At 37.6% G+C, this 16,307-nt stretch overlaps 1 protein-coding gene across 1 annotated transcript in view; it reads right to left on the bottom strand.

The window, feature by feature from the left end:
* The window catches only part of ANXA10 (annexin A10), a 28,589-nt gene extending 20,227 nt beyond the window's left edge, over positions 1 to 8,362 (bottom strand). The window contains exons 1-2 of the mRNA XM_009893778.1: positions 8,254 to 8,362; positions 7,852 to 8,000 (exon numbers count right to left, since the gene is read on the bottom strand). Of these exons, the coding sequence (XP_009892080.1) occupies positions 7,852 to 8,000; positions 8,254 to 8,362 (258 nt within the window). The remainder of the gene's footprint in view (positions 1 to 7,851; positions 8,001 to 8,253) is intronic.
* Positions 8,363 to 16,307: the final 7,945 nt, after the last annotated feature.

The raw sequence follows: 16,307 nt of genomic DNA, 5'->3' as shown, positions 1-16,307 counted from the left end.
AAAGTATTCACTGCCTCATTATTTGAAACTCACCATCAGTAGATTAAACTTGGTCTAGTAAACACCTATCTTCTAGCCAGGATCTAATTTAAAACACAATGCTTTTGAATGGAACCAAATTAAGTATGAAAGTTCAGGTAAAAACTTTTAGAAGATACAATAAAATATAACTTTTTTTTTTTTTTTTTTATACAAGTCCTTTGTGGGAAAGAACTCTCACCCTTTTGATTGTTTTTTAAACAAAATATAATTTAATTAAAATTTTCTTATAGTATACACATTGTGCTTGTCTTCATCTTCCATCCCACAGAAGACATTTTTCCCAGAGTGTTATTTTCGATGAGGATTTTCAGTGTGTCTCGTATTTGGATTTTCAGAGTGGTTTCTCAGCAAATTCAGCATTCTGCTAATATGTAACAGTTCTCTGAACTGAGATCTAAGATTTACAGCACACGTTATCAGGATCCTTGGGAGGAATTTCTACATAACTAATGATGTCTTACTGCTGGCATAGCTCACAGGGTTATTGTTGCAATCTTGTGTACCTTGAAGAAAGTACTCTGCTACTTTGCAGTGTTTACACAGTCTAACCTTTAGGAAGATTTATCCCATCACAACCTATGTCGGTTTTATCTTGTAACCACTTTCATAGTTTCGCCCTTTGACAAGCCTGCAGAAGCATTCGTGGTTCACTTTATGCACTTGATTTCAAAATTTTCAGGAGTTTATTACTTATTAAACTTATTTCACCTGTTTTCATTGAATTTTTGAAATACGGGCACAAGCAGGTCTGGACCAAACCTTTAGAACCAAACTTTGGTAATTTTGGGTCTGAATTCAGTGTGGTAACACAGTGATAGCCTACCACTTGCTGTGTGTTGTAGCCTTTTTTTTTTATACAGCAGCAAATAATTTGAGAGTGCTGTGTGATATTTACCGTGGAAGGCAAAGCCAAGGAAATTTATTGGTAGGTAGGTGAGTGGAGACAGGGATTGATTCTTGGATGCTGCAGTGCTGTCTGTGCCTGTCTGAAGTAAATCCCGTGCAGACAATCCATACACCTGTCACAGAGAACAGAGCTTTAGTGCCGTGATGGCAGGTGGCACTACTGTCTTGTGGTGACAAGATGCTACGCAGCAGGTGAGAAGGAAAAAACTTGCTTCAAAAGCAATGCAGAAATCCAAGAGGTTGCTTTTCTGAGCAAGCGCCTGCTCTAATGCCCTTTGGTGTAGTCTTAAGGGGAGAGTGAAAGCATGAAACACACCGTGTAGTTTTAAGTTGTTGAGCAAGACTGAATGCTCACAATAATCTCCTGTACTGAGAGATAAACCTGGAGGTTGTGGCAAGCATTTGTAGCAAAGATTTGTTACAATCTTGTCATATTTTAGAAGAGTATGTGGTTACAATGTTCTTTTACTTGCATTCCTCATGAAAACGAGGAAGTATATCAAAACAACGCTCGCCTCGGGAAAACTGGGGCTCTGCTTTCAGAACCTAGTGTCCAGCGTGCAAAATTTTTGGTTTCCCCCCGGAATTATACAGGGTTTGCATGCCTAAATGTGCCTAGGAAACACATATGTAGGAAACACAGCAGCGTGCATCACTGCACAAACTGAGGGAGCAGAGCAGTAGAGGCATTTGGTAACTGAATGAAATTACAACAGATTGAATTTTCATCAGGGAACAGGCAAATACATGGGAATAGGCTGTTCCTTTCCATTATCTTTGGTTAGAGAATTTCTACTACCATGTTTTGAAGCAGGGCATTTTTAGGGTTGATTGAACACCTGAGTGTAGTTACACGTACTCCTATTTCACTTCATTCATTTCCACTGAAGTCAGCTGTGACTGACCAATAAACCCCTATAATGGAAGAAGGATCAGAGGAGCTGAGCAGGGGCACTGTGCCCATGAAGCTCAGGGAATAATGCAGGATGTGACCACAGCTGGTGTGAAGAAAGCTGATTTTATCTCAACACAAAGGGGACTGAGGGTGGCCTTTGTTTTAGACAAGCAGCTATTGACAGTTGAGTGGATGAACTGGGGGTGTGTTTATACCTGTGTTCATTATAAGGGTGTGAATGTCTCCCTGAGTTAGCCAGACCCGCATGACATGAATGAATATGCGTCTCAGCCCAATACAGAGCATAAATACTAAAAAACCATTAAAATAATTTGGAAGAGAGCAATGGGCTTGTGCTTGCTTTAACCCAGGTATTCCTTCCTGGTGACTGGGCGTGCCCAGCATAGTAACAGCATTCCATGGAGACCAGTAATGCAGACCTCATCAGTATTATGTCTGTATGGTGTTTTCATTACATTTTGTACTACTCTGTTAGATTGAAAATCCTGTGTAAAATCACTTATCTTCAAATAAGTAAATTTGGTATTATACATTGCAACCTCTATGGGTGGAATATCTAAAGGAACCTGGTGAGAAAGTATTGGACTCTGCCGTCAGGATGGGCAGTTTTGAGTCTATGGCCATTTCTGTTTTGCTTACACAACATCTTTTCTCCCCTAAGCTCTGAAAAGCATAGGCAAATTAATAATATGATGTCGTGACTTTTCTTCCACGTGCCTTTACAGGGTCACTGCAGGGATGCTAAGTCATTCCTGTATTGAGATTTTTCTTACTTAATGTGTATTTTTAATACATTTTATACATTTAGTTTTTCCAAATATCTACCAGAAGATCCTGAACATCAAGTGAAATTTATGTCACAGAAAAAAAGCTACCTATATAGAGAAGAAATAAACCTTTAAACACCCTCCAGTGAATGAAATGTCCAACAGGATTCTGAGTAATTCAAGCAACAGCTCCCCATTGATCAGGATGAATTATTAGGAAGGCCATAGCACTGGTACCATCATCAGATTCCAACAGCTTTGAGGCAGCAATCACATTACAATAACTCCTTCTGAAGATTAGTTGAAAATATTTTACAGGACCAGAGAGCACATCATAAATCAAAGTGAATAAAAACCTGCAGAATCACTACAGTTTCCACTGCAAAATAGAAAACATGAGGTGGCAACTGCTGTGAGACAGAGCATCGAGAATTACTGTGATGATCATCTTAAAAAAAGGGGGGGACACACACAGTCTATGCTTTTATCAGAACCCACCCAAGATAGAAACAATGAAAAAAAAAAAATACTGATGTGCCCAACAAGAGCAGTAGTAAACTGTGACAAAAATCAGTACAGAGCATGTTGTGCACCTTGAGCACTAGACTGCTATAGAATAAAGACAAAAGAATTCAGGAGAACAGGATCAGCAGAACAGTGGCTTAAGGGGGGGAGGGGAAGACTAGGATTGCACTGACACCGTCTTTCCCTTTCTTAAGAAATCATTTGATAATTAAAGTCATTATTGTTTAATTGTAGTTCAGCACTTCTAGGTTATAATTTATAATGTTCAAAATTAAATTCCAGCCTTTCATCTACAGACTGAATAAGTTTCTCTGATTTGTAAAAAACAGGCTCTTTCAAAGATAAACTTTTCTGGTCAGAACTCTAAATGTGAATTCAGCTTTAGTCTGCTGAAATTGGCTTTATCAGTGAAACTCTTTAAAAGAGGAAATTTAATAAAACACCCAAATTATCCTGTGTGTCCTTAATCATTAAGCTATTTTAAGACCACACCATCTTATATTAAAGAGTCAGGGACTGTGTCCGTTGTCTGGAAGGAAGGCAGACCAGGCCCGTTTTGCTTTCTCTGACCCAGGGTTTAATATATCTGAGTTTCACTCTGTAGGAAAGTCCTGTTTTAATTATTTATCTATAGCCAGCTACTGTATACTTAATATTAAAATTCTAGGCAGTATTCTCTCTCCAGACTAAAACCAAGTATGCTCTGTGTCTGCCTTCTTCAAATAAAAGTGATTCAGAGGTTCACTGGAGTACAAAATAACTGATTGACATAGATGCTGAAATACAAAACTGCTAAAGTGAGGAAGATGGTGAGCCATGGGGGCGAGGGGGTGAATAAAATATCTAAGATTCAAGCTCTCGTCAACTTTGTGATCCTGGATTTCACAGTTAAAATGGACATTATGTTGCTGTTTGCTGTAAGCAGAAATTACACTTCATGGCAAAGCTAAATCCACAGCAGTGAAAGTTGCATTGTGATTGTCTTGGTGATGTCAGAGGAAGAGTTGGGCGTACATTCACTGAATATCATTTCTCTAAATACAATGCTCTCCAGCCCACCCAGACAAGTAAAACAAAACTGTGATTCAGAAGTAACAGAAATTTTTTTGAAAGTTGAGAAGAGCAGGGACATTTTTGGATCACTTAACATTCGTAGTACTAGGACTTTATCCAAATCTCATGGTTAGTGTCAATGGAGGTCTTTTTCTTGATTTCAGGGGGCTTTGGGCTGTGCTCTTAGTAAGCAAGACTGTCTTACACCTTGCTGATGAAAGCAAGGAGAGCTTGTTGATGAACAGTGGAGGGTCTGCAAGGCTGGAGAAGCTGCGAGAATTGGACTAAGCCTGGAGAAGAGACAGCTTTGGGGGGACCCAACAGCTCCTCTGCAGTACCTATGAGAAGAGCATCAAGAAGATGGAGCCAGGCTCTTTACTGACATGCATGAGGAATGAAAGGCAACAGTCATAAAACAAAGCAGGGAATGTTCTGACTGGATGTGAAGAAGACATTTTTTACTGTGAGGATAACCAAGCAGTAGAAGAAGTTGTCTGAAGAGATTGTGGAGTTACTGTCCTCAGAAGTTTCAGAAACAACTGGGCAGATCTCTAACCACCTTGGTCTGAATTCAGTATTGACCCCATTTTCGTACGGAGGCTGGGCTCAATGACATACCTACCCTCCATTCAATCTAATAATTCTATAATTTTTGTCAAAGCCAAAATTAACAGGAATTTAAACATTATCAAACACCCATTGCTTTCAGTGACGTGGGATTGAGTGATAAAGAAACTTGCATTATGCTCTGGGGGTCAAGACTGTATGTTGTACACCAATTCCAGACACATACTTTGAAGAATTCTAAACTTTTTGCAGGATCAGGCACAAAACTTGACATTTGATGATGATCATCAAATTGATGATGAGTGATCACTGGTGTCCACTGTACATAATGTGACCATCTGAGTTATCACGCTGGTAAGAATTGTGTACATTGTCAGTATAAAACCACTATGAACTTCATGTACTGTTTATTTATGCATTTTCATTTCCCCAAATGGGAAACTAGCGAAGGTATAATGAGTGTGGAGTCTGAGAGATTTGACTATTAGGAGTGATAGACTTCGATACTTACACAGAAAATAAAGTTGTTTTTTATGGATATTAAGTAAGCCTAACTATAATATCTGTATGGAAGCTACAGCAAGCTAGTTTGTCTTTACCAGTCATAAATCAATCACATTAGAATGATTCCTTCCCTAAATTGGTTTTATTTATAATAATCTAGGGAAGATCCTATAGCAGTTAAGGTGTTCTCTAGTTCACCAGTATCTGAATGTAGTTACACCTTTCCAAAGGGACATCAGCATACATTGAAACTGCAAAGCTGAACTTCTGAGCATCTGGAACCACATCAGTTAGTGCAGACAGCTCATTATTCAGTTCTTCCATGGTAAATATAGTCATTCATTAAAAAAAAAAGGGGGGGTGGGGGGGGAGGGAGTATCTAACTATTGCCTTAATGAAGTAGTGATCTAAAAAAATACAGAAGAAATATGATATAGATCCCTAGCTGGTGTAAATGTACATAACTTTGCCAAAGTCAGTCCAGCTTTGTTTTACACAAGATGATGGTTAAGCTTAAATAATCTCCTAACTCCTCTCTTACCCAGATATCCTTGCAGTATCCTCCTTACTGATACAGTGCATGTTCCCACAATCTTCATAATGAACCTTGTGAAAACTCGTGCATTCTTCTGTGGCTCTTCCCAGATTTCCATATGTTTAGATACATTCATTAGGTACAGTGGACAGGACACAGTAACACTAAAGTTTTCCTTCAAGTTGTCTTCACTCAGAAATACCCATCCTCACCAATGCATGCATAGGTGTTTTGCTGTCCAAACAATGTCACATTTAGTTACTCATTTTGGGTGCAAAAATGTGGATTTTGTGCACATTAGGACAGTGTATTGTTTTGAAATACATTGTTTTGTGATACAAGTTGTTGTGTGAGCACTGCAGCTAGTAACAACTAGTTTCTTTCAGATTCTTTTGACTCTGTATTCCTACTTACTTCCTCCAGCCACAACAACAGCAGTTAATTTCCCCTCCTTGTTCCTTGAATCTCTATCTAGATTCACAATCCATCAGGTCCTTTCCAAGTCAACCACTGGCTAAGTAAAAGATGGTTTGTCGTGTGACTGAGTCCAAAGTATGCATTGGCTAACACTCGGCCGATAGAATAAATGACTGTTGAGTTTAAATTGCTGTGGTTTTTTAACTGGAAAAAAGTATTTGTTTCCCTCACCTCCACTGAGCAGTGCTTTCTCAAAACTTCAGAGGACATTGCCGTTCCTCTGCCAAATATGATAGAAATTCACTATCAAGTTCAAAGTTACTGATAGGATGAACAAATACACAGAAATACAGCCAAATTTTCCGAAGAAACCAGGGGAGAAATGCCTACTATGGTCACTGAAACAACACGAAGAATTCCACAATTAAAGAGATGTTTTAATTTTGCTATCTGGATTCTAGCATCCCTCATCACATATGCATCATTTTGCTGGAGCACTCTTTGCAAGCATGGTAGTCAGCATGGCAGGGCTTTCTGCATTAGAAAGAAACTGCCTTCAAAGAGCAGCTGAGGAAAGTTATTTCTGAGAGCAATTTGGCCTTTTTATGGGTTAGTTTCGACCAGATGCTATGTGATCATGGAGAAACGGTTTTCATACTGTCTTTCTTCTGCAGCATCCTAACTAAAAGGATACCTTTTATTCAGAAGGAAGAAAATCAACAATATTTTGCTTTTTTCCCCCAAAGGATCCAAGCACCTAAGGGTGAGGCAAACAGAGGTGATTTACCAATTTTTGACTTTGAGGATTTTAATTCTGTTTCTGACATCAAGATACCCTCATCTACAAAAACACAGATCTATTTCCACAGAGGTGGTCCAGATGGGCACTTTATACATGTCTCTCTGTGTTTGCACATGTGCATTTAACTCTTTTGAAAGGAACTGATGCCAAAACAGCTGTGCAGACAGAACAGGTTTGTGTGGTGTTAGCTGAATGAATCAAAATAACAAAAGAGATTGGAAAGGGATTGTAAAATTTTTAATAAGTCTGAAAAATGATACTTGCACTCTATATTCCTTCTGTGTGAGAGCAAGGAAGTTATAGCTTTTCCTGACCAAAGCCATGAGCAGTTCAACAAAAGTATCAGTAAAAGCTGAAGCTGCTTTTATCAAATTATGTGTAAAGTTCAGGCAATTCAGTCTTGTGATGGAAAAAGCAATGTAAAGTATGAACAACCTTCTAATAATATTTGTTCAATAAGTCACTCTGCTGATAACAAACAATCAAAGTCAGACTCCTTAGTCTGAATGTTTCCCATAGTGAGTATCTACTAAAATAAAATGCTTGCTTTATTAGCTAAGTACGTGCTGTGAGCTAGCTATACTTTTGCGAAGATATCCTTTGTGTGCAGCTTTATTAAATAAAAATGTCATGAGTATTTTGATTTACTGTGAGTTTATTGTATGTGTTACAATTCATTTGAATAATATATGATACAGTAAAGGAAGAGGTACTTTTAAACATAGAAAATTCTTTTTCCAAAGCCTGCCATGTTTCCCTGTATATCTATTTTGGAGAGGTCACAGACATCATCTTATCTCTTTTCTGGTAGTTTTACCTCTGTGGTACTGTGGGGAGCCATTTTCTGTATGTAATCTCGGGTAATGATGTCGCCCTGCATTGCAGAATCTGGGAGAACTGCTGCTGTTAACATTTTGTACATCTCATTCTTGATCTTGGGGGACTCTATCCTATCCAGTTGTTCCTCTATAACATATGTAATTACTAATATGTGTAACATGAAATATAAAGGAGATAATTTGAAAGAACCAAGTACATTTTGAAAGTAATACTTCCAGTTCTCTTTTTCATGTTTTTTACGCTTCTGAATTAATGGTATATTTATGTTTTGGGATTCCTTGAAAAATACCTTTAGGTCTAAAGTGTGCTTTTAAGACTCATTCTCAATCCAAGGTTGTGTTTAAGAACAGTAAACAAGAAATCAATGTGACAGCCTCACCACTGAGTACTTTGTATGCCCTGCTTTCTTGCTTATGATTTGCTAGAAAGAGCAATTTTTCTGCTGTTTTGTTGCTGAGTGTCATCTCAGAAAACTGCCGCTGCTCCATGACCGACTTTATCTTGAGGAACCAGCAGACATCCAGGGGAGAACTTCTGTCTGGCATGCGCACTACACGTCCCTGTTCTGTCTGGATGCCTCAGCAGGGAAGCCTGCTCCACTGGTTAGATCCAGTGAGCTAGTTCGTATAAACCGCTAATTTCACTCTCTTTCCATCCCACAACACATGGAAAGGGGAATAAAGAATAAAAGTTTACTCAACCTGAGAATCCCTTACAATACTTTTCAGAGAAAGCCTGTAATCAAGTTTTGATGTCTTTCATGAGACCGATGTGCACCCTGTCGTCTACAGTTGCTTCTCTGCTCTCTTCTGTGATTACGAAATGAAAGGGCTAATCCATGTGTCTTTATATGTTTAGAAGCAGAGAGAACAGAGACATGGTATTGACACCATTTATTTTTGAGTATTTTGGTGCAATTGAGAGGATCAAAATTAGGAACCTAAGTTCCCTCTCTGCTCATGGAGTCCTAAAGGCTGACTAACACAGAACGATTACATTAAATTAAGCCTAAAATAGCTGGTGTAATCATCTCCAACAGTTAAGAATGAATGTGTAATCTGTTATATTTTTTGGTAATACTATCAAACTATCACAAAATTATTAAAAATATCGTAATTACCAATTTTAATGACTTAAAAGCAAAAGAATTTCTTCCAAAAGTTATTTTATAATATGCTACTGTTAATATCAGGCAACATACTATATGGAGATGCAGTGTCAATTATTTAAGTACAATTGATCTCAATAAATCAGTAGAAGAAAAGAAACTGAACTTCCTTACTTCTCCAACTGAAATGGATATACTCGCTTTGTCAGATGGAGTTACTCTTCCTGTATTCATTTAATTGTCAGGAATAGATTAATAACAGAATAATTGAAAGAGAAAATAAGAAATACAGAAGAAAATCCCTTTTCAGTTCTTAACTGGTCTAGTAAGGAATGCAAGGTCCCAAATTTCAGAAACCCAAACACATTAGTAAAACCCATTCAATACCTGTTACTTTAGAAAAACAAATATATGCAATATAATTTTATAGCAAAAAATAATTTATTAATAAGATTGGAAAAATTAGTGCAAATGTGCTTTCAAATAAGTAAGGAAAAAAATGTTCATCCTTTACAAATTTCTATATGGATCTGTAAATATATTAGGAATGCACATGCAAAAAACATTTTAGAGGAATGAGTCATTATTCCTATTAATAATAATTAAAAAGTATGAAAGTCCTTAGTGAACATAATTATCAGTATGCCAGATGCAGAAAGCAATTTCATATTTTGCTGTCATGAAATAATAACTATACCAGCTTTCAGAATGGATATTTAAAATTGCACTATGAACTTTTATTTTCTCGAAGAGCACTAATGAAACTATTTAATACATTGCTACATTTTATTGGTGGGGAACAATAATTGATAGCTTTTTCTGTGGTATGGCCATTATAAAGATAGCATTTCTTTGCTTAAAATACTTTTCACATTGTGAACAGAACCAAATGTTTAGCAATGATAAAGCTATTCATTTACTTTATGCAGTTACAGACTGTCTTGTGAAAATATAAACTCACCAAAATAGTGCCATGAATTGTTATCTTCTGAGCAACTCACATTTTTCTTTTTAATACAATTAGGTGATAGTATGCAATTTTGTGTCTTATGTAACAGTTACATGCAAGTATAGAAAACCCGCAAAAAGAGTCTCACAAAGAGATCAAAGACAAATTATTTTGTCTTGAAAGCTCTAAAATGATGAGACAGGAGCTGATAATTCTTTATATTTTAATATTCACTTCAGACACTTCATATATACTGTCAGTAACCCCAAAATTAGACCCAAATCACAAATAAATTAACTTCACCTGAGATTAATTTCTACCAGTCAAAAGAAATGGGTCCCAACATGTGTGATGACAACTCAACAGCAATGAAAAGTTTTGAAAGATTTCAGAGAACAGATCATTATACTCACATAATCTCCACAATACATTTTTGATACAAGTCTTCAAGTTCTGTTGAGATGAAAATAGTAGCTGTCCTAGAACAAAACTACCAGTTCAGTAAACTAAATTGTTACAGTTAACTCTTATTCTGTTTTGGAGAATTGAGAGAAACTATCCAATCAATCCAATACCCAGTACATTAAGCTCCAAGGTAACAATGAAGCAGGAACACCACTTGGTACTGTATGTCCTCGAGTTTTATAGATTCACTGTATACTTAGTCATCAATCATATGTGAATAAATATGATTATAACATAAGTAAACAGAGTCATTAGCACAACACCCTCTGTTCTGCTGTGTTGATTTTAAGAATCAGAATTCAACTAGTCACAGAATGAAATGCTCACCCACGGAAAGTGCTTGTGTTAATGATTAACTTTTCAGATCAGGTATAGTCTGGTTCCTTTTCCCCTTGTGCTGAAATCGCTCAGCTCATCTGTTTTCCTAATAACCGTTTGTACCTGGCATGCGTACGAAGATGCTTTATAGCCCTTGGGTGCTACCTGGAGTAGTGAGGGCAGATCCTTGGGCCTCAGTGAAATTGGGTAAATGAAGGTCTTTTCACACAAGTTACAATTTGCAAAATTCTGCCAAGAGCTGATCAAAAATCCTGTAACACTGCTCTGTTTGAGGGCTTATACAGAATCCAAACTATTCAACTGAGAGCAAATCCATATTTTTCATAGCTAATACCATGTATTTTTTCTGTTAATGATAACTATTATTATGATAAACCATTGAGAAAATACCAAGTTTTCTCAAAAAAAAAAAAAAAGAAAAAAAAAAAGGAATATAAAATAGAGGTGCAGAATCAGTCTGTATATCCTCTAGTACAAGTTGAATGGAAAGCATAGGCTGCCATTATCCTGATTGGGTACCAATATAGAGAGAGACTTTTTCTGCAATAGTTGGACAGGAATAGTAATTCAAAATCTGAATTAAATGACTTCAAGTTTTCTTGGTGTTCTTAATGTATCCATCACGTGCTTTGTAGCACTTATTAAAAGCTGGAATTTTTTTCTTACAATTTGGAAAGAATAAAAAAACCTTTTATTTTTGTAGCCTTAATATCTTAGCAACTCTTCTAATCATTAAAAACTACCTTTGGGCTTTTATGAACTCAGCTGTATTGACTTGAGTACAAGCTTTTGCATGTCAGCACATCTTATGCGTAAGGACTACGTGTGTGTCCTTAGAAGTACTTGGAAGAGTTTCACAGAGAAGCATACACGTGTGAAACATGGGCTTCAGACTGACATATCTTTGCTTTCTCTTTTTTTCATTAGGGCTGTGGTAGATATTTTTCTTTATTATATTTGTACCAAGCACTTACTTTAACCTCTGTATCTCAAGTGGTCTTTGAAACTGGCTGGGAAATGCAATCCCACTGTACAGCTAGGCGAAATGATCTGCAAAAAATCTGGACTGGCTGGTTGGAAGATGGCACATGTGAGGTGCTGAAGATGGTAGGATGCAGTCTTCTGATGATACATATTTTAAAGCAGTAATAAGAATATGAGAACATTTTAAGCCTCTCTTGTTCAGACTCTAATTCTACATGCATTTCCTTGCTGTGATTAAAATGTAATACAGTTAATCTTCAGTACAACACAAAATGGATTAATTTTACAGGGTTACAATAATGTTTTAGTCTACTTGTGTGAAAACCTTCAGTGGTCAGGAACCATAAGGTCTAAATAAGTAGACAAAAATTGTTGTTAAATGAAATACTAATACCTGGCATATAATGTGAGGAAAGCACTTAACTAATTACTGAACTACAGTCTGGTTTTAATGAATCTTTTGGAGAAAAGCTGTGAGAGAGTCCAGAGAAAATGGGAGGGAAAGCGTTGAGCAGTAAAGGAGGTTTCAACCCCACTCTTCCCTGCAAATGTCCTTTGGCTGTCCTTTTCTGTCATCTACTCTCAAAGGCAAGAGGCAGGGCTTATGACAAGGAAATCCAAATATATTGGGCCACGTAATGCTCAGCAAAATGGATCCAATGTTTGTGTACCAGAGTGAACATGTTGAACCTCATCTCACCTTTATATTTTCTTCAAGACATAGTAGGTCAGAGGTGTGAATCATTTCTAGGGTAGGAGCTTATACTGTCTTTTGGGGGAAAAACAAAGAAGTTGTGTTGCAAGTGGTTTTGGCAATCTCACATTTAAAAAAAAAGTATGGACTACTTGGAGAGACTGCAGAGGACAGCAGAAATAATTACTTACACAGGAAGACAGGAAACACTCAGATTGTTTAGACTAAAGAAAAGTAAAGTAGACTTTAACAGTTCAAGAAAATAAAAGCTGTTGCAAGGGGAAGTGAAAAAATTATTTGTCCTTCTATTCACAGTGAGGACACAGGACAGATTTTTCTGTTTCACCCTCTATTTAATCTTTATGATTCTCACCCAGTTATAGGTGAGATTTTTATTACTGTTCTGGGCACCTGGTTACTTTTCATCCTCTTTTTCTTGCTAAAATGTTTCCTGTTTCTGTTCCTTCTTAATTTTCTTCTCTCTTGTTTTGCTACCTGTCCTTCCTTTTTGGAGAGACTTAATTCTTTTCTGTAGGAGTGAGGAGGGTCAGTTCCTCTTCTTCAGGTCCTTCCAGACAATGGAATTTCTCACCTGTGCTAAAGGTTCTTCCTCAAACTTTGCCTGTCCTGCTCATTGGTGTGCTTAGGCTTAGACATTGCAACTGGTCATTTCTATGTTGTTCTAATAGAAATCTTGAGTAAAAATAATGAGACACAATTAATTTCTAATTAGAGATCCAGATACTTCTAAAAAGACTGGTTTAATTAAAGTGAGAAGTAAAATTGAGTTAATATAAAATTATTCTATTTTTTCCCCTGAAAATTAGGTTCTAGCATATCAGTTATGTATAAATTAGAAGAAAATAATTCCCATTATTGGTATGATAAGCTTCAGGTATTGCTCTGGAGTCTCTTCAGATAATCGAAATGTGGATGCTAACAAACACATTTGTACTGCTGGTTTTGTCCAATATTACTGTGGACAGCAAGCAGTACTGTGTTAAAAGCATAGGACTTTTTACTCTGTGCTGCTGAACATGCGGTTTATGTGGTGGAAAGAAAACCTGTATATAACCGGAGCTGGTGGAATTGCTAGCTCTCACCAGAGTAAAGAATGTGTGAGCACATGACAGAGGTCAAGAAGTGGTGGAAAGGTAATTTCTAGCTCTAGTGTAATAGTAACAGTCTTGGGCGTTTGAAAAATGTGGCTATGGGAATTACACTCACTGTAGGAACTTACAATCGTGTAGAAACTTACTCACCATGATTAAATGAAGTATTTAGCGGTAAATACCTTAGCACAATGAATCACCGTAGTATCTATGAGTCAAATTTAACTTTTGCGACTCCCGAGTCTGTATTTATATTACAAAAGAAATGTGGGCACTTATCTACCTGTCAATTCCCCTTAGGGTTGCTAGGGCCAAGTTCTGCCTGCTTTCTGAGAAGACCTCTGAGCACAATATGTGTATGCAGGAGGCGATACAAAATACTGTTAGGACTGTAGGGCTGGAAATACGTGCCTTAGAAGGGTGACCACCAGCTGCCATTTGGGATATTGCCAGCAGCAGAAGGCTGACCACATGAAGCAATGGAGGCTTTTGAAGAAGAGAATAGGGTTTGAATGAGACAGTGGATAATGAAAGGTGTAGTGGATGTAGCTTTCTAGAAACAGCAGAGGCATTATTATTTAGTGAGTGTAAAATTCTGTTTTCACCATTGTGTCAATATAATTTAAAATTGCAGTTTCTGGTGGTTCATCAGTAGAAGACGGTGAAAAAAGTCTTGGGCCTACAGGGTGCTTCTCAGCCCTGAGTGTCACTGATTTGGATACCTGGGAATTATGTTAGGCTTGCACTGATGTCTTTGATTGTCTGGAATTGCCCTAGCTCAGACTCCTATGCTGAAAAGTACTCCTGAGTAGTACAGAACTGGTAGTGAAGCAGTAGTTGCCCAGGGTTCTACTTTGGCAAAAGCTCATAAATTATTTGTTGAAATATCTGCATACTGGCCACCCAAAACAAAACACTGGCACATTTGTGGCAAAGCTCTAATCCTTCAAATTACCAACTTCACCACTATCGGAGGTACCTTCATTTTTAAATATCAATTGATAGATTATTTAAAGCTAGAGGAGATGCAGAACACCTTCCTTTAATTTCTCCAAGTGCTTACTGTTTCCCTCAAAAATTGCAGGCTTTTTCCACAATACAATCCATAAAGCCCTACATTGCACATTTCATGGCACCCTTTCATGCCACCACAAGGCATGAGGTGGCTGCAAGTCTCCCAAGCCGGGGAGTAGAGCCAACCCCATCACAGTCACCATTTGTGATTTTGGCACCGCAGAGGAAGATGCTGAAAGCAGGGGTCCAGTGGATCTTCTCTCTTTCCTCTTCCCTTTTCCTTCTTCCTAGCCTGCTGTGCCAATGCAGAGATAAGGTCAACAAACATGTTCAGCTCTTCTTTGAATCTCAAGGGGTGTGCTACAGGGAAGATTTATTTGGAAGTAGGTAGGAATTGCACCAGCAGTTTCTTCGGCAATATTTATTCTCTGGGGCAGACGTGCTCTCTAGCACCCATGGTCGTCCTGGTCCCCTGATTATCCATACTGGCTGGGTACCCGTTTAAACTAGACATAAGGGCTGAAGGAGCAGAACATGCTCGATTTTTGTTCCATTGTGAAGCTGGAATGTGATAAAGATGCTTGCCTCTACCTGGGAGCTGGACGTAGCCATGAGAATTTGAGAGATGTCAACGTCACATGGACTTAGCTGCCTAAAGTGGTAACCAGGTAGCTAAGCCTTTTTGTAGATTGAGGCTGTGAAGTTTATTGAGTAATTCACAAGTTAGACTTTGGAAAGTTCAATGTTTTTTATTTTAAACAGACATTTACACCTACAGAAGATCTTGTGTGGTATTACAGGACTAGCCATGCGAGGCTGGGAAAGGAAAGGAACTGAAGTTAAGGAACTGAAAAGAGACTCCAGGTATTCGTGACCTTTAAAGTCAGAGAGGATCTAGGTGACTTCTCTTGGGGCAAGCTTAATTTGTCTAAAAAAGAACAATCTTTCAGCATATCAAAAGCACAGATCCCTGATTTAAGAGAAAGTACTAAAATTAATGAAGAAGAATAGTTTAAAGAAATTTCACACACACACAAAATAATTTATATGAGAAGCAGTTAAAGAAAGGACAGGCAGTTTCTGGGAGTCTGTGTGCAGTAGATTGTGGTTCTGGTGGAGGAGATCCCCCTCTAGCTCTATTGCCTCACAAAAAAACCCCCACATCTGATCCCTCGAATGTTTTCTTTCTATCTGTTCCTCTCAAATATGCAAGCTTCATTTAATCTACTGTTAGGCAAGGGAGGGTGAACATGAATATATACAGTTGCCACTGTATTTGCGATTTTAGACTGTTTTCTGGATAGAGATTTTGTTTTTAATGGGATGGATATAGAAATTTCTTGTGATTTTAATCTTACACTATAGGCTCTTTCTGCAGCTGTAATTGCGTTTGTTTATGGCTTTTTTATAGCTCTTTTATGATTAACCTATTTAGGTTATGTTTAAAACTACGGCAGATATGTGCCTCTGGTTTCCTAGGGTTCTGCTCACTTGGTTTGGGGAACTGCTTGGAGCATGGTCTTCTCAACAACAAGTCTTGGCTTCTTCCTGTGGAAGAATATATCATTTTTATATGTTATATTAGATGTATTACATAGATATGTTTTCCCAATTTCATGCTGTGTTTTCCTGTGAAGTTATTCTTGTGCTAGTATTTGTGGGTAACTTGTATGTTTTGAGGCTGTGAAAACTGTTTCTACACATTTGTATTTAGGAATGCACTCTTTGGACCTCACTTCTGCTGACAAGTTTATATGTGTTTCTAAAA

The sequence above is a fragment of the Charadrius vociferus genome, unplaced genomic scaffold (genome assembly GCF_000708025.1).
Source record: "Charadrius vociferus isolate BGI_N301 unplaced genomic scaffold, ASM70802v2 scaffold59, whole genome shotgun sequence".
Lineage (NCBI taxonomy): Eukaryota > Metazoa > Chordata > Aves > Charadriiformes > Charadriidae > Charadrius > Charadrius vociferus.
This window is presented reverse-complemented; position numbering and strand designations above follow the sequence as displayed.